A 22,380-nucleotide genomic window follows, 5' to 3' on the forward strand; every position below is an offset into this window, starting at 1 on the left:
TTTTGAAGTAAAAAATACAGTTCACTTTGTATTTGTCTTGCCAAGATGCAACATACTTTGTTTGCCTTATTGATTCACGCAAATGATTAACAGGAAAGCAAAAGAAAGTGAATATTCCCGTAAAAGTTTGTTTGTTCTTTGGTTTGTCACTGTACGGTAAACATGGTAACCACACAAGGCCATGAAATTATTTTGCTGCAAATAAATGCCCTTAAAATTGGTGATGAAGATTTTAAAGATCAATTGTGTCATGAAAGTAGCTATATGTAATCACTTCCTGTGTGTGTGTGCGGGTGTGTTTTAAGTGTTTGTTTGTTTTTGGGGTTTTTTCCCAGCGAGCCTAAGGTCATATTTGGAGGCAAGGACAGCCTTTTGTAAATCATTGAGCAATCTCTTCTTTCCCCGTGAAATCCAAGCTCCTCTAGTGTACAACAGTCTTTGAGTCTCCAGTCTTTAGTTCTGTTTGGTGAATGAGGCTAGCGAAGATAAAATGCATGTAACAACCACAAGCTGTATCCTACTTTTGTGGATGCATACACTGACCTTTGTGAAAAGCCAAGGTAAGACCCAGTACTTCGGGTGATTTCTATGATCTTCTCATTTTAATTACACAATATTTTGATGTTGAAATAAACACAAAAATCATGTATGCTGATTTTTATTTACCGCTATCCAGATAATCCAGGACCGTGTACCCTTGAAGATTTTAAAAAGTACCATCTCTACGATGGCAATTTTGACATAAGTGGTATGCAGGCCAGTTACCCAGGTGGGAGACAAGTGAAAGTGGGCTGCAATGTGGGCTACAGTGGCTTTTTCAAGCTGACCTGTGTAGAGGGAAAATGGCAACACAGAGGCACTAATTGTCAACGTAAGTTAACATTCACTTATGAATGTCATCTTTGCCTTACCAAAGCAGCGTAAACATCATTAGCTTGTTTGAGTTATTGCTCGAAAATTCATATCACAGACTGCAATGCTGAACAATATGTAGTGTACTTTTATGAAATGTACAGCAAATTCCACTTTTCTCTGTGGTACTTTTACCCACATTTTGTCTTATTTGCTTTAAGCGAAATCATGTGGTCATCCTGGCGAAGCCCAGTTTGCCGATTTTCAACTTAGAAAGGGGGACGATTTTGTCTTTGGCTCAGAAGTTGTATACACCTGCCAGAAAGGGTATCATAATAATTTTAATCACATTTTCCTTGTGATTTTATTTGTTTTGTGTTTCTTAATCTGCATAGTTATGCATGCTCTGTGCATACTATCTGTACATTTGGCTTTTCTTTTAGTCATCTCCATGAATTCTCTATTATAAACCTGATTCAGATTTCAAATGGTCAGTCGAACAAACTTCCGACGTTGTATGGCGGAAGGCTGGGATGGCGTTGTCCCCGTCTGTGAAGGTAGGAGCTGATATAAATGAAATTATGCAATCAGTAATATACACGTAGAAAGAAATAGCAACCTGTGTTTATGTTTTTGTCTGACTTTGAGGGGTTTTTTCCTAATGTTTTTAACTCCAGCTCAGCAGTGTCCATCAATTAATGTTCCCAAAGATGTGAACGTGATGGGTGATGCAGAAGAAGCTACCTTCGGCAATGTAGTTCGATTTAGCTGCAAGTCCAACAATCACATTATGAAAGGGGCAAGAGAAATTTATTGTGATGAAAATGGAGACTGGAAAGGCTTGGAGGCCGGCAATCCAAAATGTGAAGGTAAAGTGAAGCTGGCTTACTATTGTTACTATTACTTTGTTCTCGAGTAATTAGGTAGTAACACCCAAACAATCACCAACCCCCTGAAAGAGAATAGAGGAGCAACTCTATATTCTATATTCAATTTTGAGCTATTATGAAACACTTAGTTTCGTAATAGTGACACATTTAACACTATTTTATAACTAAAATGGTGTTAAATGTGTCACACAAATGTATCTGTGCCATGTGTAATGCTGTATTTTATTTAGGCCAAAATTTAGAATTAAATAATTATCACTTGTATACAAAATTAGTTTATTTGTACTAAAGGTACAAGAATAGAAAATGAAAACAGAATACATTTAGAGCAAAAAAACCCAAACAATTTTTGTACTTAAGTATTAGATAGTTTGAGGGAATATTTGCCTATTTGGTTAAAATAAAGGTACCACTGCTATGGACATAGGAAGTCCAAAAATATCAGCTTCAAACAAAAACAAAAAAACACGAACAACATCATAAAATTGGCCTACAAGTGTAATTAATGAGAAAAACATTGCAGCTGCTTTGCTTGTTTTTCAGTAAAATGATCACTTTCACTTTTCTATTTTATCAAAAAAGCTTCCTTTCACAACAGGTTAATCAGCGGTTACCTTTTATGTACCTTTCTATCAGCAGTTGCTGTAGTTTTATTCCTGACTCTGACTTTATCCTTCAACAGTTGTAAAATGTGAACCACCGAGGATTGAAAATGGTTTTGTACCTGGAGATATCAAAGAGTACAATGAACGTGATATCCTAAACTTTGAATGCAATCCTCAATATAAACGTGCTCAAGATTTACCTTCAATCTGCACAAAGACAAGAGACAGAGCAGAGTGGATCCCCACACCTGAATGTCAAGGTAAACATAAACAGAATTACATACAGTTTATACATTAAATGCCACTGACTAGTGAGATCTGGAGCTGGATGTTTGGATGTGATGGTATTGCTCTGTCTTGGTACAACACACTAACTCATGTGCTGCATTTCCCATCATATGCAGAAATAAAATGTGAGCTGACACTGCCACCACTCCGAGGAACCACATATGAACCTGCTCATAGAAGTAGGTTTTCACCTGGTGAAAAGGTAACAGTTACATGTGAGGAGAGATACTGGATTGGGACAACCCGCACGCGCTCAGTTGAGACTACTTGCAAAAAGGATGGACAGTGGTCTGTCAGACCAGTATGTCAAGGTATAAAACTACAAAAGCTTTAGACACATACAGTATTCTAAGCTCACTGTTCTTTGCTTTCATGTAGTTCAATCAGCCATGAGGATGATGAACAATTTTTTGAAGATTATCAAGTCTTTCTTTCTTTCCAGAGGTTACATGCAGCCGTCCACAAGATAGACTTTTGTCCTACTGGGAGCGCTCTTGGCCTGATGAGACAAAGAAATTGGGTGATTCTGTCAGGTACACATGTATATTAGGATACAAGAAGAAAGATGACGTCACTCGGGCCACATGCACCAGAGATGGATGGGAACCAAATCCACTTTGTCAAGGTATGGTGAAGTTTAGTTCACTTTTCTTCTAATTCTGACATGATCTTTTTAATTTATTTAATATTAGTCCATATTTGAGAAAACAGGAGAGAACTGCAGAATATCTTTGGTCAAAAGAAGCCTCAAAGGATCATTCAGTCATAGAGTAAAAACATGCGAGCCAGCAATATAAATATTAGAGACTCTGTGTGATAGTTCATAGTGAAAGAAAATGGTAATAACATTCATTTTTTTGTTTATTTGTGTACTAACCAAGCACTAACCGAAAGAGTGTAAAAATACTCACTGGATACTATTTTCTGTACAGACTGCAAGAAACATTTTTACTGCAACAACAACTTTCAGCTGGATGTTGAATCCACAACTGAACATTTTTCTTGTCCTTTGACTGAACATATTCAAATATAAAATACAGAACTGTTAAATGGAATCACATTTACACTGAGGAGCTGCTGCTTTTACTTAAATGATTATATGAAAGTATCTGAATGTTTTACATGACAAAAGTATCTGAATCAAAGTAAATGCAGGAGCTTAATAAATGTGTTTTTGTTCCTTTCAGAGATAAAATGCAGGAGGCAACAGTTTAATAATGCAGATATTACTGGAAACATTCAGGCTGAATACAGGTACAACAACCGTGTCCAGTATAACTGCAAGAGAGGTTATGAAGGAAGTTTCACTCTAACCTGTAGAGAAGATGGCTGGTTTAGGTCTAATGAATGTACAGGTAAGAAAATGCAATAAACTTAAAAGGATACATTTATTCAGTTATTCAAGGACTACTGTTTTTCATGACAAATATAAATGTTGTAAACAACTGATGACAAAAGACAAATGTATAAACTCTGTATAAAAGGTGAGCATTGCTTTCAGGACTGAAAAGTGAATCCGATATGAAAGTTCAGTCAACATGAATTCTCTCAAATCGGGGAACTTGCAGAAAAGCATCTGGTTCTACAGAATGGTAAATGATCTGTATTTGTATAGCGCTTTACTAGTCCGTAAGGACCCCAAAGCACTTTACACATTCAGTCATCTACCCATTCACACACACATTCACACACTGGTGATTGCAAGCTACATTGTAGCCACAGCCGCCCTGGGGCGCACTGACAGAGGCGAGGCTGCTGGACACTGGCGCCACCGGGCCCTCTGACAGAAGTCTATCTTTAGTCTGTCTTTATCTTTAGATCCCTTGATGAGCTCCACAAACATTTTTCTTTTGTGAAGCAATGCATGTTACTCTTATCAAAGAGTAACATGCATTTTCCTTGACAATGATGTCATCGCCTTGTCCATCTTCTTCTGGGATTTCTTGCCCTGAAAATAAAGAAAAGGTTATACTTTCCACACATACAAATCTGCTTGGGGCTCATTCGGATCCCAGTGCCGTAAAGTTTGTCATCAGATGGTTAGAGCAAGGTTTTGTGCCAAGGTACAGATTTCTTTTTTTTTTGACGGAGCTAACTTATCCAAAAAGAATTTCTATGGTATTGCACCTGGTGGTAGACGTCGAGCAGACATCAAAGAAGTTTAACACAGAATAATAACTGGGCCTTTGGGTCTCCGGTTGTCCATGTCTGCATCCGACTTTAACCTTGGCTTAAGTATCTGTTTGAATCCTTTTTTTGTTTAGTGTTCACATTTACTTCTATTCCTAATTCCCACTTCTATTAGTTTGATTCCTCCTTTAGTCTTCCATGCTTTGTGTCGTCTTCCTTTTATTAAGTTCATTTATGTGTCTTCTGTGATATCTCACTTCCTGTTTTATTTTGAGAGTTTGTGTTCCTTATGTTTTGCTTCTGGTTTTGCTTCATTCATCTTTTTTCCTCAATCTGAAATCTTCAAAGTGACACCTGGTGGCCAGTTTGGCTATTGCCATATCATAATAATGGGCATGATGTTTTACTCAGGGTCTGGAGTTTTTGTCATAGCGAACCTCCTGCTGTTCTTAATGAGAGATTCACACCAGAAGCATCAGTGAGAATTTAAAAAAAAAACAGTTAAGAAGTAGGTCGCCTCTAATTAATTAATTTGTTTTTCTAACATTTAATTTTCAGGTATAAATATATTCCTTATGTCAGTGCAGTATATGAGTAACGTTATATACTTACCATGAAGTCAGTTAATGCAGTAAATAACATTTTCTATGAAACAACAGAGAACAGATGGAGTCATAGCTGAATATTAAAACAGAGGCCGTTTGATCTTAGTGAATTTACAGTACATTGTCTCTCCTTGCTGATATGAGTGAATGGAGCTCAAACTCCAGTGGCTGACTTTCTAACTTTCACTCATGACAGTAACCATTCGAATAAGATATTTATGTATTATTTATATAATATTTCTTTAATTACACTCTGGATTGCAGTGTATAAGTGACTGGATAGTCTATATTGATCTTTACCATACACAGCAAAAATAATAATAATGAGATGAGGTATTGTTTTCTGTTACACATGCTCCTGTAAGAAATAGAACCGCAAATATAAAAAAAATTTATTATTTAATTTGTGTCTGTCTATCAGTTGAAATCACCAGCTCTTGTTTTGTTTAGCTCCCTCTGCTTCCCGGAGTCTGCATTTTGGGTCCTCGCTCACTAACATCTGACACATCATGGGAAGGCTTTGCGCAACTAAAAGCCTATTCCACAGGGTGGCTGTCCCAAAGGTCCAGCACCTGATTTCTTCAATTCTAATATATAAGAAGGGATGCTAGTAGAAAGGATGACTCTTTCCTTGTCAACTTCTTTCAGATGTGTCGCTAGCATCAAATTAAAAAAAAAAATCCTAAAATTGTATATTTTTCAGTTTATGACATTTGCAAATCATTTCTGTATCTTTTCATTTACCTTTTGTACTGCATCTCAAAAATTTTGATATTGGGGTGGTAAATGCAAAAGAGAAGTATGTTTGTTAATGCCTACTGAGTTCACTAGTTTGTTGGAAAGTTCAGTCTCACTTGTGGCTGAGGTTTTTGCTGTTTTGGTAAGAATCTAAAGCTACAGTCTGAAAGTCTAATAGTAGTGACAGTCATGAACCAAATTTCATTCAAACATCTCACGTAAAGACAATCAAAAACCACACGAAATGGAGGTTTGCCAAAGTCAGCAGGATTCAATGCTAGTCACTTAATAACAGACATTACACAGTCTATTCAGGCGTATTAAGGATATTTAAGCCTAGTCCAACGATAGTTGAAGAATGTTATCTATGATTCACACTTACTAGTAAGACAAGAATGTATTCTGACTGCTCTATGATAATATCTAAATGTAATATCTGTCTTTTTGATAGCTATAACAGGATGTCCAACAACGAGCTTTGACCGCAGACTTAAAGTTTGGCTACATGGTGACAAACTTTACTTCAGGTGTGAGGATGGCTACAAACCTCTCACCAAAGGCTGGTGGGGTGAAGCCACATGTGTGGACGGTGTTTGGTCTGGAGTTGAAAACTGTATTGGTAATTAAAGTTTCTAATTAAAGTATCTTCTGTTATTAGCTTAAAGCAAACACAGTGACTTGTTCAATACCAATGTCAAGATGGGGAGTATAAGATGTTTACATAGAAAAAAATATATTTTAGAATCTTTTTAAAACATTTTTTAACATTTAAGTTTTATCTGCAGTTATGTTTAAGAAAACTGGTGTGAAAATATTTTCTGTAATATCTTACAATAAGTGCATTCATACAGAGTTTCTTCCACTGCTTATTCTGATCACATTTTTAAATGGAGGAATGGATTTTATCCATCTGTAAAATTTTGCCTGATTGTTTGTAATCATATCCACTTTAGAGGAACAAAAGTGTCGAGAAGCTCCTGAGATTCCTAATGGGGAAGGAACACTAGGGAGTACTGAACGACACGGACAGACCCAAGACATGATATTCATTAATTGCAATGAAGGATACTCTGCTGAGATTGAGGAAATAACCTGTCGTGACGGACGATGGGATTTAAATGGATCACTTGATGATATCTGTAAATGTGAGTCACCTCAAGCATTATTTTCACACATATTGATAAAGAGATTACAGTGTGTAAATTAATAGTTTACATGTTTGACATGTTCATGTCTTGCAGCTAATCAGGGTAACTGCAGCCTTCCACCCAAAGTTAAAAATGCTGTTATTACAACTCGTTATCGGAAGCAATACCCATCTGGCGCTGAAGTAACTTATCAGTGTCGTGATAAGTACACAATAGAGGGGAACGCCACAATTAAATGCACAGCTGGGAAATGGAAGGAGCTCAATATTCAGTGTATACGTACGTACATAAAAATAAAATATTGCTGTGAATAAGCTTTAAAACTGTTAAAAACACTGCTGCCTGTCATTCTGCCTGCTGACATATTTCATCTTTATTCATCTTTCTTTCCCCACCCTTCATTAAGGGTAGAGAAAGACTGTAGTCCTTTGAGGGACAAAACAATGGAAATAATTTAACCCAACATTCATCTTTAACTAACCTTAAATATACTGTTTTGGTTTGTTTTTTGTTTTTTTGCCCAATAACAGTCTGCATGTGTACCTCGGTTTACACACCTGCCGTTATCTTCATTTTCAGCACTATTGGTCAAATCAATAATGTATGTAACAATGTATATAATATTGACAATATTATTATGTATTTTCAGTGTACTGTGAAAAGCTTGTGGATGAGTCACAGACGATGGACTTCACAGCAGAGAAAGAGAAATACATGACTGGAGAGATCATTGAATATCAGTGTAAGAATAGAGAAGGAATTATTGGCAATGCAACGTGCCAACATGGCAAGTGGGATAAACCAATAGAATGTGAAGGTAAGTAGACAAAAAAAAAAAGGAGTTTTCATACAAACACCCCAATGTGGTGCAGTTTGTAGGTTTAGACAATTATTCTTCCCTTTAATCACTTTTAAAAGAATTGCCATTCTTTTCTGACTTCTTAAAAGACTCGACATTAATTACTTCTTAATTACAGCAATGAGAAACTGAATGCCTATTAATAGTAAATATTTAAAGAAAAACTTGCTTAGTTTGAAAATGTAGTGAAAAAGTGTCTTATTACTTTGAATCTGATTTGGTTTCATGTTTATAATGTAAACCTCACAGTAAAACAGATTCTCTTTTTCAAAACAGAGAAATGTAGAGTCCCTGAAACACCAGCAGGTCTAACAATCACCACAGATGTAACAGACGATCAAATGAAAAAAGGACAACATCTAACATTTGCTTGTAAAAACAGTAATCACATCATCAAAGGGAATGCAACGCTTGAATGTTTGGAAAATGGACACTGGAGCAATCCTCTTCCCAGATGTAGAGGTACAACACTTGTCCTCTTGTGATCTTACTGTTTATCAGTACAAAGGATGGAAAAAGATTGCTATTGCTTTTTTTGGTATTTCGTTGGGTGTCGTGTGAATGAGTGTAAGTTACACACACTTTAAACCAGAAATTAATAGTTTGTTTTGAGGCAAAAACACATTTCAGGTTATCAGTAAAATGTCCTCTGCCTGATCTGCTCTTGTGCTAATTAGTTTGTGTGAACATTGTTTCTGGTTAATTCTTTGTCACAGATGGCCACACAGTGTTAAGGTAAAGGAGAGTGATGCACAGGGTGTATGACAAATATTTCACTTCAAATGAAAAATGATGCATGACAGCAGGTCAGAGTTAAAATGTGATTATTGTAACAAAATAGTATCTAATGTTGGTTTTTCCTCTGTTATTGCCCACAATTTTTAGCTGCCAAGCAATGTAGGACGCTACCACGTCTTTCAGATGGACGGACCAAAACAACGCCTAAAAACACGTACAGACACAATGAAAAGGTTGAATATGTGTGTGACAGAGACTACGGCATGGAGGGTGAGCCGTTCAAAACCTGTGTCGATGGTGATTGGGTTGGAGAGATGAGATGCCGCCGTGAGTTACATTTCCCTTTTGTTGCACACAAAGTTTTTAAATATGTTCTAAGTAAACAAACAGCCAGTGGAGGGACGCTGGAACCAGTTTGAGAAGTTTAGTAAATCTGAGAAGTTGGTTAAGTGTGACGTTGAAAAGTTGTTTTCACTAACACAGACAGTAGCTCAAAACTGTTTGAAATGTGGTGCATTTAAGATTATACCTGAACACACCACAATGTAGACTTCAGGGTTAGTTGCAGTTATATCATTAAATAATAATAATATTAATACGAACAAGAAGAATTAGTTTTTATAGAAACCTCTGTAATTACCCACCATCCCCAAACTGTGCTGCAGCTCTGAGAACATCACAATGGCTTCAGTTCTAAAGTGGATGGGTTTCACTTGTTCACCACCCACTACTTCTCCTAGATACACTATTGCAGTCTGCCCAAAGTCACACTTTGAGAGATTTAATGTCAGGTTTGCCTTTCCATGATTTCAGTGTTTTTAAGTGGCCCTCTATCATTGCCACAGACATCACACATGTCATCACCAGTTAACATGGGTTACATGGAGGAACAGGGAAATACAACATGCTATGGACATGTCAGAGGAAATGTGAGAACCTGATGAGCGCACACGAACCACAGAAGAGTTTGAACTTAAAAAAAAAATGTTTTTTCACAATAAAATGATTAAAACAATTAAAAGGATAGGATCTGTAAGATGTGGGAGAGGGCAGTAGATGAATATATCAAAGAACCAGGTCATTTCAACAGCAACATGAGTTTGATACCAGTACAACACAGTTTATCATTAGTTACAAAGAGTGCTGACCGCTTTCTAAGCATAACAGAACTACATATATAGGAAGACAAAGCAGTCTTAAAGGCTGTGATCTGCACTCGGATTGCATGATGAATACTTCACCTGAAATGTAAAATAATATGTGACGGTATAAAAATGTCATAAAAATGTGACTAAAAAATTATTGTGACTAAATGTTGTCTAAACTTTTTTTTCTCTATTGCTCACACTTTTGCAGCTGGCCAGGGTTGTGGGAGGCCACCACCTCTTTCAGATGGAGACACAAAAACAAGACCCAAATACCAGTACCAACATAATGACAAGGTTGAATATATCTGTCAGCGTTATTACGTCATGGAGGGTGGACCGTTCAAAACATGTATTGACGGTGAATGGACTGGAGAGATTACATGCCTCCGTAAGTAAAAGTTTTCTTTATATTTTTCATGTTACATTGTGTGAAGAGAAACGTAAAAAGTCATTTTGGTTTCTGTTTTTTAATTTTGTTTAATTCCAGAGGTGTGAGCCATATATACACAAATATACACGACTGCTTGTGAGCCTCTCAAGATGAGAAACTATGTATAAAATAGGAAATTAAATTTGTTACTCACAAACAGTGAATGCATTGCTTTGTTGAAGCCCTTCAATAAACATCTTAAATGTTCAGTTTAAAGTCCACTGTGGTGGTGTACACCACAAGCATTTAAAAAACTGTGATAGATTTTTTTGGAGCCTGTTGTGTTTGACATAAGAAATCAACAGGTACAAAATCATTTCTCAGTGTGTGGATAGTAAGGTCTGAGGTTTGCATTCCAGCATTTGACCACAATTTAGAATTAGGCAGGAGAAAGTAAATTTTATTTGTAGCCACAGAGTCCTTTACAGAACACAATACTCTGTACATTCATGTATTTTACTAACATTAAAAGACTGTTTATCTTTATGTCTTACAGAACCCTGCACTGTGAATAGAGACGACATGAACAGACATAATATTCAGTTCAAATATAAAAGAGATGATAAACTGTATTCAGAACATAATGATGAAATCGAGTTTAGGTGTACCAGTGGACACAGAGATGTTGGGACAGTGGCAATGCGTCAGAAGTGTGAACATGGTGTGATACCTTTGCCGACTTGCCAGTAATGCTTTTTTGTACAAGACTAGATAAACACGAGGGCACTAATGTGTCAATAATTGAAGAGCAGATTAAAGACTTAGACCAGTGAAGTACCGGTGCTGTTTGTGGTCATTTCAATAAAAGCTAATAAATGCTGACTGAGTCTGTTTTCAGCGTCTACGTTTTTTCTGAGTGAAATCCATCTTGCATAAATCTTCTAACACAAATTCAGAACCTATATGCCTCACTTGGCTTAGCCTGAGAATTTTATGATTTAATAAAGGTTGCCCAGCAACTGAATTTTGAATACTAAGTATCTGATTTAAAGAGTTATCAAATGATCTGTACAAAAACATGACTTGGCTGATGTTTGTTCAGTCATAAAAACCTTTTGATCGTTCTGGAGTTTCCATAACTTCTCTCTGGGTCATTGTATGTAGAATCATTCAAACAAGGAAAAAAATCCACCTGACGTGTACTTTCCTCTATAATATATCAGGAATTTTAAGTTAAAAGGTTTTTTGGTCCAAACAAAGATTTTTTTTCCTACAGTCAAATACAACCCATATGAGCGTTTGCAAAATAGGCAGACCCAACAAAACCAGTTATCATGAGATGGCTAATAAATTACCTAACTTTAAGAGCATTCATGTTGTTATAGGCAGTGTTGTTGTTAATGTATGTTTGGGGGCGTTGCACCCCGGAACCTTCAGAGGTTTTTCAGGGTTCTCAGCTGCCGGATTGTTATGGGTGGGACAGTTTTCCTGTATGTGTGCGACTAGCTGTGGTTGTTTCTAAAAGTGGTCAGTAAACGTCCTAAAACTGGCACTTGAGTTTCCAAGCATTTTTATCCTGAGGTTATAACACATGTCAATACAAGCTGTTTGTGTAGTATCGCATGCTCTTTATTCCTCACATACTCCACTGAGATGAGACAGTGTGTCATTTTATGATCAGCATATTAGTAATGGCACAGTCTGCTTGAAATGAAAATCATGACACCGATAATAATTACAAGAGCTGAGAAAAAAAACTGTTAGAGACAGACGTTCTCGTTATTTTTAGCTTCCACTTTGCATTTATTTGTGGGTTTAATGTATGTTTTATTAAACAATAATAAATTATTAAACAATTAACATATTCAGTTACATAAAATCTGTCCTTAACTACGGAAATACCACTAGACCCACATCAAAACCTTGCCAAATAACACCAAATAGAATCTAAACAGTGCAAATCATTTTCCAATTCAAGGTTTTACTTAAATGTTATACAATTTATACAGAGGCTTTTTAAAACATGCCAAAAATCCTCATTAAATCTTTAGAAAAATAAATATAAGAAAGGATCACTTATTCCAATTGTGTTGGGTTTTTTCCATGAGCGAGGACAAATATGCTCAAAATAATTAGATTTCACTTTTTATGAGAGACAAAGAGGTTTAGAGACAAAGCACCCAGGCTGTAAAGACTTTTATTGCATGTCACAGAAACATCATGTTAACATGACCGGTCTGAACAGTTGAGGGTGGTCTGATATGAGCTCATGTTTCTTCTTTTGCACCTCTCTGGATCTCCTTATATAGAGGTGACCCTCTTGCAGGCAACGCTCCCTTTAACATGGCAACCGCCTCTTGTCCTCTGTTCAGGTCTGCATAAAGAGATAGGGAAGGGAGCGAGGAAAAGATCTGGGTCTTCTGTTTTTTCTTTTTTCTTTGCATAATTTCATCTATATTTTATTGTGTTGTGGTTTCCAGTGTTTTGTGTTGTTTCACTTTAAATTTGTTTAAAAGAAAAAGCTGAAAATTTAAAGAGTTCAAAAGTTTAACTGTAAATAGTTGTTTTTTGTATTTTATTATGTTATGTGGACTAAATAAATAAAAGCATATTTATGTAATAAACATATATAAATTAATAAAAACATTTTTACATTAGTAATTCATTTTGTGCATAATATTATATTGAAGAGCTGCTTGGGAGCCCTAAGAAGCCGACACTGTTACATCTGGGCCTTTTTAGAGAACCAGCTCACTAAAAAGAGCTGGAATTCCCATCGCTATATCTTACCTGCTAATTTTGTTATCGGTTCCTGTTTCTATATACATATAATTTTTTAGGCGTTCCCTTTCTTTTCAGAAGCTTGTCTCACTTTGTTTGGAAGTTCAGTGTTTCCCTTTTCCCACTCTAATCACACAATAACTACTTATTAAAAACTTATCTGGGAATAGGAAACATTAAATTGCAACAAGATCTTCAAGTTGAATTAAATTTGTTAACTGAGTAACAAGCAAAAAAAATAATTAAATCAATTAGTCACCTTCAGTATCGAAAATAGAATAAGTAGAATAAAGTCCCAAAGTAACTTGTGATTTAATTCACTACTTTAGTTTAATGGGCCACCACCACACACACAGACACACACACAAACCAACCCAGAATTGCCACGCCCGATATGGTTGCAGGCCTGGATCGCTGTGGTCGGGGGAGCCAGTGGCCCTGAAAAAAAATTATAAACTGGCGCCTCTCTTCTGAGGAGTATCCTGGTCAAATCCAAGAGGAGTCCCCTGCCCTGCCGCACTGTCTGTCACACAGGAAGAAAAGCAGCAAGCCTCCTCCCAGGCATCTGCAAACTGTAGAACAAAGTTTCCAACCTTGAATCCAGTGTAGTCCTTGCTGTAATTTCCAGAGGCCGCCATTGCAGCTAACACCACTTGATTAGTTAGGCAGCCGCTCACTGTTTTTCTTGGAAAATTTAATGACTAGTCCAATGTATTGTGAGTTTTTCCAAGTACAGTGGTTAAAATGGCTTTTTCGTGACCATCGAGTATAGGCTACTATGTGTAGAGTTTTTTGTGAGAGAGAAGACAAATATGCTCCAATTATAAGTTTTCACAATTTATTATCAAAAAACTGGTTTTACATGGCGCTATAGACTTCCTCTCTCCGGCTCAGAGACAAAAGGCTGCTGCACCCAGGCAGTAAACATTTTTTTATTATGTTTGATAAGGATAATGTTAACACGATTGGTCGAAACAGTTTAGGGTGGCCTTAGGTCTGATGTCGGCTCACATTTCTTCTTCTGCAACTTTAACTTTGACGCATCTCCACTTCAAGTGGCTTTCGGCCAGACTTGAAGAGAAAGAGAGAAAGAGCTTCTCCAATCCCAAAATTTATGACCATGTTTACCTTCTGGTGCCTTCACTAGTGAGACAGACCCTAACCCGCAAATTCGTTAGAGAAGGGAGCTCCTCTCTATTTATGTCTGTTAGTATCTGAGTGTAGCAATCTACTTCTATTACTACTCTACAATGATTAACTATGTGCAATAAAGTATAAAACACAAATATGTGAAGCTAATTATGAGATATTTATTATTTATATTTATTGAGTCTGTTGGCATCATAAAAAGTTTATTAAAGACTCCACAAAGCTGGGGGCACGGGCCGTGAGCACACAGGGACTCACCCTACTTAGACTTGCCTGAGTGGAGTCTTCTCATTTGTCTTTAAACCTGGGCATGAGTGAAAGTGATAGGTGGGGGAGGGGTCTCAGGACTTTCACAGGAGGCTATGGTGCAAGGTGGAGAGAGGGAGAGTGTAGTGTACCTGTGGATTGTAGGCTGGCTACAGGTAAGTCAGAAGGGGTAAGCATTCACTGCAGTGTCAAATCTGTTGAAAAACACATTCAAATCTCTGGCTCTGTCCTCACGCAGATCTATACAAAATCTGCCATAAAATCCTCATAGATCAATATCTTTTCTGCTTCACCTAATAAAGTTGACCCCTTATCAAATAATAAAACATTCAGTCAGTATTTCAGGATTTTAACTGTTTAAATGCCAGTTTCATTATTTGAATTGTCAATTATTTATTTTGAAAAATAATTATTATTATTTTCCATATAATAAAAAGTAGGAGGATGGAGCATGTGTCTTTTTTCTCTTTTCTTTTGGTAATTTATTGATGTAATGACCTTGTCCTCTTTCCACTAAAGATTTTTCTTAACTGGAAGTGACATGAGCTGCCTGAACAAACATGTAAATGAATGACAAGCACAATGGTAAACAAATCACATAAAAATTGCAGAACAACTCTGTGTGTGCCAGCAGTGTGCTATAACTTTGTTTAATACTTATCGATATAAATATTAAATATTTTAGTATACTTATATTTATACCCAACAGTTGAAAACAGACATAAATCTGAATAATTGATTTTGTGTGTGTGTGTGTGTGTGTGTGTGTGTGTGTGTGTGTGTGTGTGTGTGTGTGTAGGTGTGTGTGTGTGTGTGTGTGTGTGTGTCAGGTGGAAGGGTTAAATGCCAGTGTCCCTGAGTAAGTTTCACAGCATGCACATATTCATGTGGTAAAAGAGTTCAGTCTGTGTAAGTGTGGAGGTGAATGACTTCTTAGGCAGTATTTCCTGAACACAGCAATCCCTGATTTGAATAATGAGACTCTTTGGCCTTCCTTGGCTTTTTCTCCTGTGGCTGAATCCAAATGAATCTTTACAGCAGAATGGTAAGAAAGTCTTATTACTAGTTTCTGTCTTAATAATAGTTTACAGTAACAAACAGATGTTTAAACAGTGGATCGAAATCAGCCTTTTAATTAGTCAATGACACATTTATTCATTTTAATGCAGTGCTTTGCACATTCACTCAGCTCTCCCAGGTGAAGACACAAATCCTTTTTGGAGTTGTGTCAGAAACGACATTTGTTTAAGAATAGTTTTATGCAAAATGAAAGACGTCATCACATCATACAGCTGACATAGATTCTTATTTTTATTGTTTATATTTAATATTTATAATCAAAAGTGGCGATGCACGTTATTTAATTTAATAGAACCACATAAAACTTTCATGTAGACGCCAGCCTCCATGGAGAAAAAGGCTGAAAGCAAAACTCATGAAAACCTGGAAGGATTTTAGTCATTTAACCCACTAGTTGCCAGACATGCTGGTGCGTCTAAATCACATGATTGATTGAAGATGATATGGCAGCAAGACCCACAATTGCTGAGTTTTTATTTCAAGAAGATGTGGAGGGTGAAGGTAACAGTGGTCCCAGCGGTAATCGGAGCGCTCACTGCAGTGACCCCATAGCTGGCCTAGTGGCTCAAGCATATCCAAGGAACAACATCCGAGATCTTTGTCTAGAAGCGCGCAGTCCTAGGAACAGCTAAGACACTGAGCAGGACCCTCTATAGCCTTTATATTGTGCGTGTGTGTGTGTCTGTGTGTTTGTTCCTGACACACTCACAATTGCCCTTCAAATCTCATTTAACAAACTGCATCTTTTATTATAACATACTAATGGTCAAAATGCCTCATCTTTCAACAATTTCAGAAATAAAATGTCAACTGATTCTTCCACCACTCAGAGGAACCACATATGAACCTGCTTATAGAAGTTTGTTTTCTCCCGGTGAGAAGATAAGAATTACATGTGGGGAGGCTTACTGGATTCTGAACACTCAGACCACCTCAGCTGAGACTACTTGCAAAAATGACGGAGACTGGGCTATCAGAGCAGTGTGTGAAGGTATAAAACCGCATCTGCTTTATACACATATTTCAAGGTTAAGGTTTCTTGCTTTGCAGCGGTTCATTTATACATGAAGATGATCTGCCCCTATTAGTTAGTCTATATCTCTTTCTAGAGGTTACATGTAGCCATCCACAAGCTCTGTATTTGGATTACTGGGGTGATTCTGGGCAACAGCAAAGACTGGGCGACACTGTCAGTTACACATGTGGATCAGACTACAGGAGTACAGATGGCGCTCCCTGGGCCACATGCACCAGAGATGGATGGAAACCAAATCCACTTTGTCAAGGTATTATGAGGTGTAGCTTGTTTTTCTTCAAATTCTGGTTTTATTTCTTTTATTTCATGTATTTGCAAAAATATGATTTAAAAAATCTTGTGAATAACTGCACATCTTTTCAAAACTTGTCTGTCAATAAATGAACGATGCATGTTGTATTAAGTATAGTGAGTGCTCACATAGAGAAGAAATGCACCATATTAGAGCCAGTCTACTCACAATATTATTGTGAAAATTTATTCGGGATAAAAGAAAGATAATAGTGTCCAGTATAAATGCAAGAGAGGTTCTGAAGGAAGTTTCACTCCAATCTTTAGGGAAGATGGCCTGCATGGCTCTAATGAATGTAGAGGTAAGAATGTTCAGGATAAATGTGATTGTTCACATTCATTTGTGATATATTGCTCTTCTTGATAAAGCTAACTGTTGCAAGGTAGGAACTATTTATTTGGTGTTCGAGCACAAGGGCACCGCAGCTTTTACTTAGCTGACCTTGAACAAAAAAAAACATCATTGAGCCAAATCAATGATCACAACAAATCACAAATCACAATTTGTGCCTTGAGGCGACTTTTGTTGTGATTTTGGCGCTATATAAATAAAATTTAATTTAATTTAATTTAATTTAATCATTAGGAATTATTACTTCTTATAAAAATAAGAAGAATTAGAAGAATGGGATTTGAATGAGTTAGATGTGGGAGATGGCAGTAGACGAATAAACAAATAAAGCAGATAATTGCAGCAGCAACGTTTCCTTTACAACATTTGGCAGGACTGTGAGGAGGGAATTAATTAGAAATCTCAAACATAAATTTGATACCTGTCCAACACAGTTTATCATTAGTTACAATGAGTGCTAACCACTTTCTGAGCATAACAGAAGGATATATATCAATAGGAGAGATCATAAGTAATATCAGTCGTTCAGTGGGCTGTTTGAGTCAGAATTGGCAGTTTATTTGACAAAGCAGTCTTAAAGGAAGGTTATATAGGATATCTAAGACAAATGTTTTATGTTTTATTGTGAAAAAATCTGGGTTTATGAAATTTTTAAATCATTGCATTCTGTTTATATTTACTTTTACACAGCACTAGAGCTTGGATCATGAATACAAGGGACAAATACATTTATGACCATTGAGTTACTACTAACTCCTTATTATAGGGAATACTGAATCTGACTCTACAGTAACTTATCAGTGCTTAACTAGAAGGAGAAGCCACGATTAAATGCACAGCTGAGAAATGGAAGGAGCTCAATATTCAGTGTATACGTACGTACATGAAAATAAACTATTGCGGTGAATAAGATTTAAAACTGGAGTCTTAAAAGTTAAAAACACTGCTGGCTGTCACTCTGCCTGCTGGCATATTTCATCTTTATTCATCTTTCTTTAGTTATATTTAGTGCCAACATAGGACAGATTTCCAATTTCATTGTAGTGCTGTACTTAGTATGACTCTGCAATGACAATAAAGAGTTATCTAAAAGACTGGACATTGATTACATCTCCATTACAGCAATGAGAAACTGAATGCCTATTAATAATAAATATTTAAAGAAAAACTTGCTTAGTTTGAAAATGTAGTGAAAAAGTGTCTTATTACTTTAAATCTGATTTGGTTTCATGTTTATAATGTAAACCTCACAGTAAAACAGATTCTCTTTTTCAAAACAGAGAAATGTAGAGTCCCTGAAACACCAGCAGCTCTAACAATCACCACAGATGTAACAGACGATCAAATGAAAAAAGGACAACATCTAACATTTGCTTGTAAAAACAGTAATCACATCATCAAAGGGAATGCAACGCTTGAATGTTTGGAAAATGGACACTGGAGCAATCCTCTTCCCAGATGTGAAGGTACATCACTTGTCCTCTTGTGATCTTACTGTTTATCAGTACAAAGGATGGAAAAAGATTGCTATTGCTGTGTTTGGTATTTCTTGGTGTGTCGTGTGAATGAGTGTAAGTTACACACACTTTAAACCAGAAATTAATAGTTTGTTTTGAGGTAAAAACACATTTCAGGTTATCAGTAAAATGTCCTCTGCCTGATCTGCTCTTGTGCTAATTAGTTTGTGTGAACATTGTTTCTGGTTAATTCTTTGTCACAGATGGCCACACAGTGTTAAGGTAAAGGAGAGTGATGCACAGGGTGTATGACAAATATTTCACTTCAAATGAAAAATGATGCATGACAGCAGGTCAGAGTGAAAATGTGATTATTGTGACAAAATAGTATCTAATGTTGGTTTTTCCTCTGTTATTGCCCACAATTTTTAGCTGCCAAGCAATGTAGGACGCCACCACGTCTTTCAGATGGACGGACCAAAACAACGGCTAAAAACACGTACAGACACAATGAAAAGGTTGAATATGTGTGTGACAGAGACTACGGCATGGAGGGTGAGCCGTTCAAAACCTGTGTCGATGGTGATTGGGTTGGAGAGATGAGATGCCGCCGTGAGTTACATTTCCCTTTTGTTGCACACAAAGTTTTTAAATATGTTCTAAGTAAACAAACAGCCAGTGGAGGGACGCTGGAACCAGTTTGAGAAGTTTAGTAAATCTGAGAAGTTGGTTAAGTGTGACGTTGAAAAGTTGTTTTCACTAACACAGACAGTAGCTCAAAACTGTTTGAAATGTGGTGCATTTAAGATTATACCTGAACACACCACAATGTAGACTTCAGGGTTAGTTGCAGTTATATCATTAAATAATAATAATATTAATACGAACAAGAAGAATTAGTTTTTATAGAAACCTCTGTAATTACCCACCATCCCCAAACTGTGCTGCAGCTCTGAGAACATCACAATGGCTTCAGTTCTAAAGTGGATGGGTTTCACTTGTTCACCACCCACTACTTCTCCTAGATACACTATTGCAGTCTGCCCAAAGTCACACTTTGAGAGATTTAATGTCAGGTTTGTCTTTCCACGATTTCAGTGTTTTTAAGTGGCCCTCTATCATTGCCACAGACATCACACATGTCATCACCAGTTAACATGGGTTACATGGAGGAACAGGGAAATACAACATGCTATGGACATGTCAGAGGAAATGTGAGAACCTGATGAGCGCACACGAACCACAGAAGAGTTTGAACTTAAAAAAAAAATGTTTTTTCACAATAAAATGATTAAAACAATTAAAAGGATAGGATCTGTAAGATGTGGGAGAGGGCAGTAGATGAATATATCAAAGAACCAGGTCATTTCAACAGCAACATGAGTTTGATACCAGTACAACACAGTTTATCATTAGTTACAAAGAGTGCTGACCGCTTTCTAAGCATAACAGAACTACATATATAGGAAGACAAAGCAGTCTTAAGGCTGTGATCTGCACTCGGATTGCATGATGAATACTTCACCTGAAATGTAAAATAATATGTGACGGTATATGAACATAAAAACGTGACTAAAAAATTATTGTGACTAAATGTTGTCTAAACTTTTTTTTCTCTATTGCTCACACTTTTGCAGCTGGCCAGGGTTGTGGGAGGCCACCACCTCTTTCAGATGGAGACACAAAAACAAGACCCAAATACCAGTACCAACATAATGACAAGGTTGAATATATCTGTCAGCGTTATTACGTCATGGAGGGTGGACCGTTCAAAACATGTATTGACGGTGAATGGACTGGAGAGATTACATGCCTCCGTAAGTAAAAGTTTTCTTTATATTTTTCATGTTACATTGTGTGAAGAGAAACGTAAAAAGTCATTTTGGTTTCTGTTTTTTAATTTTGTTTAATTCCAGAGGTGTGAGCCATATATACACAAATATACACGACTGCTTGTGAGCCTCTCAAGATGAGAAACAATGTATAAAATAGGAAATTAAATATGTTACTCACAAACAGTGAATGCATTGCTTTGTTGAAGCCCTTCAATAAACATCTTAAATGTTCAGTTTAAAGTCCACTGTGGTGGTGTACACCACAAGCATTTAAAAAACTGTGATAGATTTTTTGGAGCCTGTTGTGTTTGACATAAGAAATCAACAGGTAAAAAATCATTTCTCAGTGTGTGGATAGTAAGGTCTGAGGTTTACTGAAAAACATGTTTTATGTTTTTCCATGATGAGCTCCAGTAAGATCTTCTTTAATTTTTTTTCCTGTTGACTTCAGGTGATATTATAAAATAGACATGATGAAGTTGAATTATAGTACAGAGCCCTTGTCACACACATAGTTATACGAGCACACCACGCAGTGAACTGTGCAAAAAGAGAGAGAGAACATTATGTACATGCAAAAAGAGAGAACATATATACATATAACCATAAAGGTGAATTAAATAAAATAAGACAATCTGGAAATTTCAAATTGAAACATTTGAAAAATGTACATTGTGCAGGTGGGTATTAAAGTGTCTAGTACTGTAGTGAGGCTGAGAGGAGTCAGGCTGGGATGGACAGGACTTCAGCATGTAAAATAGTCACAGAACTATTACATAAAATTAACAGTGAATGTAATCACCCCACAAGAGCAACAGCAACAGTAGATCATCTGTGTACCATTCCAGTGTTTGACCACAATTTAGAATTAGGCAGGAGAAAATAAATTTTATTTGTAGCCACAGAGTCCTTTACAGAACACAATATTCTGTACATTCATGTATTTTACTAACATTAAAAGACTGTTTATCTTTATGTCTTACAGAACCCTGCACTGTGAATAGAGACGACATGAACAGACATAATATTCAGTTCAAATATAAAAGAGATGATAAACTGTATTCAGAACATAATGATGAAATCGAGTTTAGGTGTACCAGTGGACACAGAGATGTTGGGACAGTGGCAATGCGTCAGAAGTGTGAACATGGTGTGATACATTTGCCGACTTGCCAGTAATGCTTTTTTGTACAAGACTAGATAAACACGAGGGCACTAATGTGTCAATAATTGAAGAGCAGACTTAGACCAGTGAAGTACCGGTGCTGTTTGTGGTCATTTCAATAAAAGCTAATAAATGCTGACTGAGTCTGTTTTCAGCGTCTACGTTTTTTCTGAGTGAAATCCATCTTGCATAAATCTTCTAACACAAATTCAGAACCTATATGCCTCACTTGGCTTAGCCTGAGAATTTTATGATTTAATAAAGGTTGCCCAGCAACTGAATTTTGAATACTAAGTATCTGATTTAAAGAGTTATCAAATGATCTGTACAAAAACATGACTTGGCTGATGTTTGTTCAGTCATAAAAACCTTTTGATCGTTCTGGAGTTTCCATAACTTCTCTCTGGGTCATTGTATGTAGAATCATTCAGACAAGGAAAAAAATCCACCTGACGTGTACTTTCCTCTATAATATATCAGGAATTTTAAGTTAAAAGGTTTTTTGGTCCAAACAAAGATTTTTTTTCCTACAGTCAAATACAACCCATATGAGCGTTTGCAAAATAGGCAGACCCAACAAAACCAGTTATCATGAG

General features: G+C 36.6%; 1 protein-coding gene across 3 annotated transcripts; it reads left to right on the forward strand.

The window, feature by feature from the left end:
* Window positions 1-396: 396 nt before the first annotated feature.
* On the forward strand, window positions 397-21,856 carry LOC102780612 (complement factor H-like). 3 transcript variants are annotated; one of them, XM_087831162.1, is made up of 17 exons: window positions 397-560; window positions 677-871; window positions 1,074-1,179; window positions 1,333-1,409; window positions 1,530-1,721; window positions 2,425-2,607; window positions 2,752-2,946; window positions 3,078-3,260; window positions 3,823-3,990; window positions 6,560-6,727; window positions 7,062-7,253; window positions 7,350-7,535; window positions 7,906-8,073; window positions 8,392-8,577; window positions 19,217-19,396; window positions 20,422-20,601; window positions 21,605-21,856. In XM_087831162.1, exons 1-17 carry the CDS (start codon window positions 491-493, stop codon window positions 21,796-21,798), a joined length of 2,823 nt encoding a protein of 940 aa, XP_087687288.1. In that variant the 5' UTR covers window positions 397-490; the 3' UTR covers window positions 21,799-21,856. The 3 variants fall into 3 exon arrangements, with proteins under 3 accessions (XP_087687288.1, XP_087687287.1, XP_087687289.1); XM_087831161.1 differs by lacking the exon at window positions 8,392-8,577 and adding an exon at window positions 18,608-18,793 and having other exon boundaries at window positions 398-560; XM_087831163.1 differs by lacking the exons at window positions 19,217-19,396; window positions 20,422-20,601; window positions 21,605-21,856 and adding exons at window positions 9,001-9,180; window positions 10,210-10,389; window positions 10,928-11,257 and having other exon boundaries at window positions 398-560.
* Window positions 21,857-22,380: the final 524 nt, after the last annotated feature.

This window comes from Neolamprologus brichardi, chromosome 17 (assembly GCF_056152115.1).
Source record: "Neolamprologus brichardi isolate AB-2024 chromosome 17, ASM5615211v1, whole genome shotgun sequence".
NCBI lineage: Eukaryota > Metazoa > Chordata > Actinopteri > Cichliformes > Cichlidae > Neolamprologus > Neolamprologus brichardi.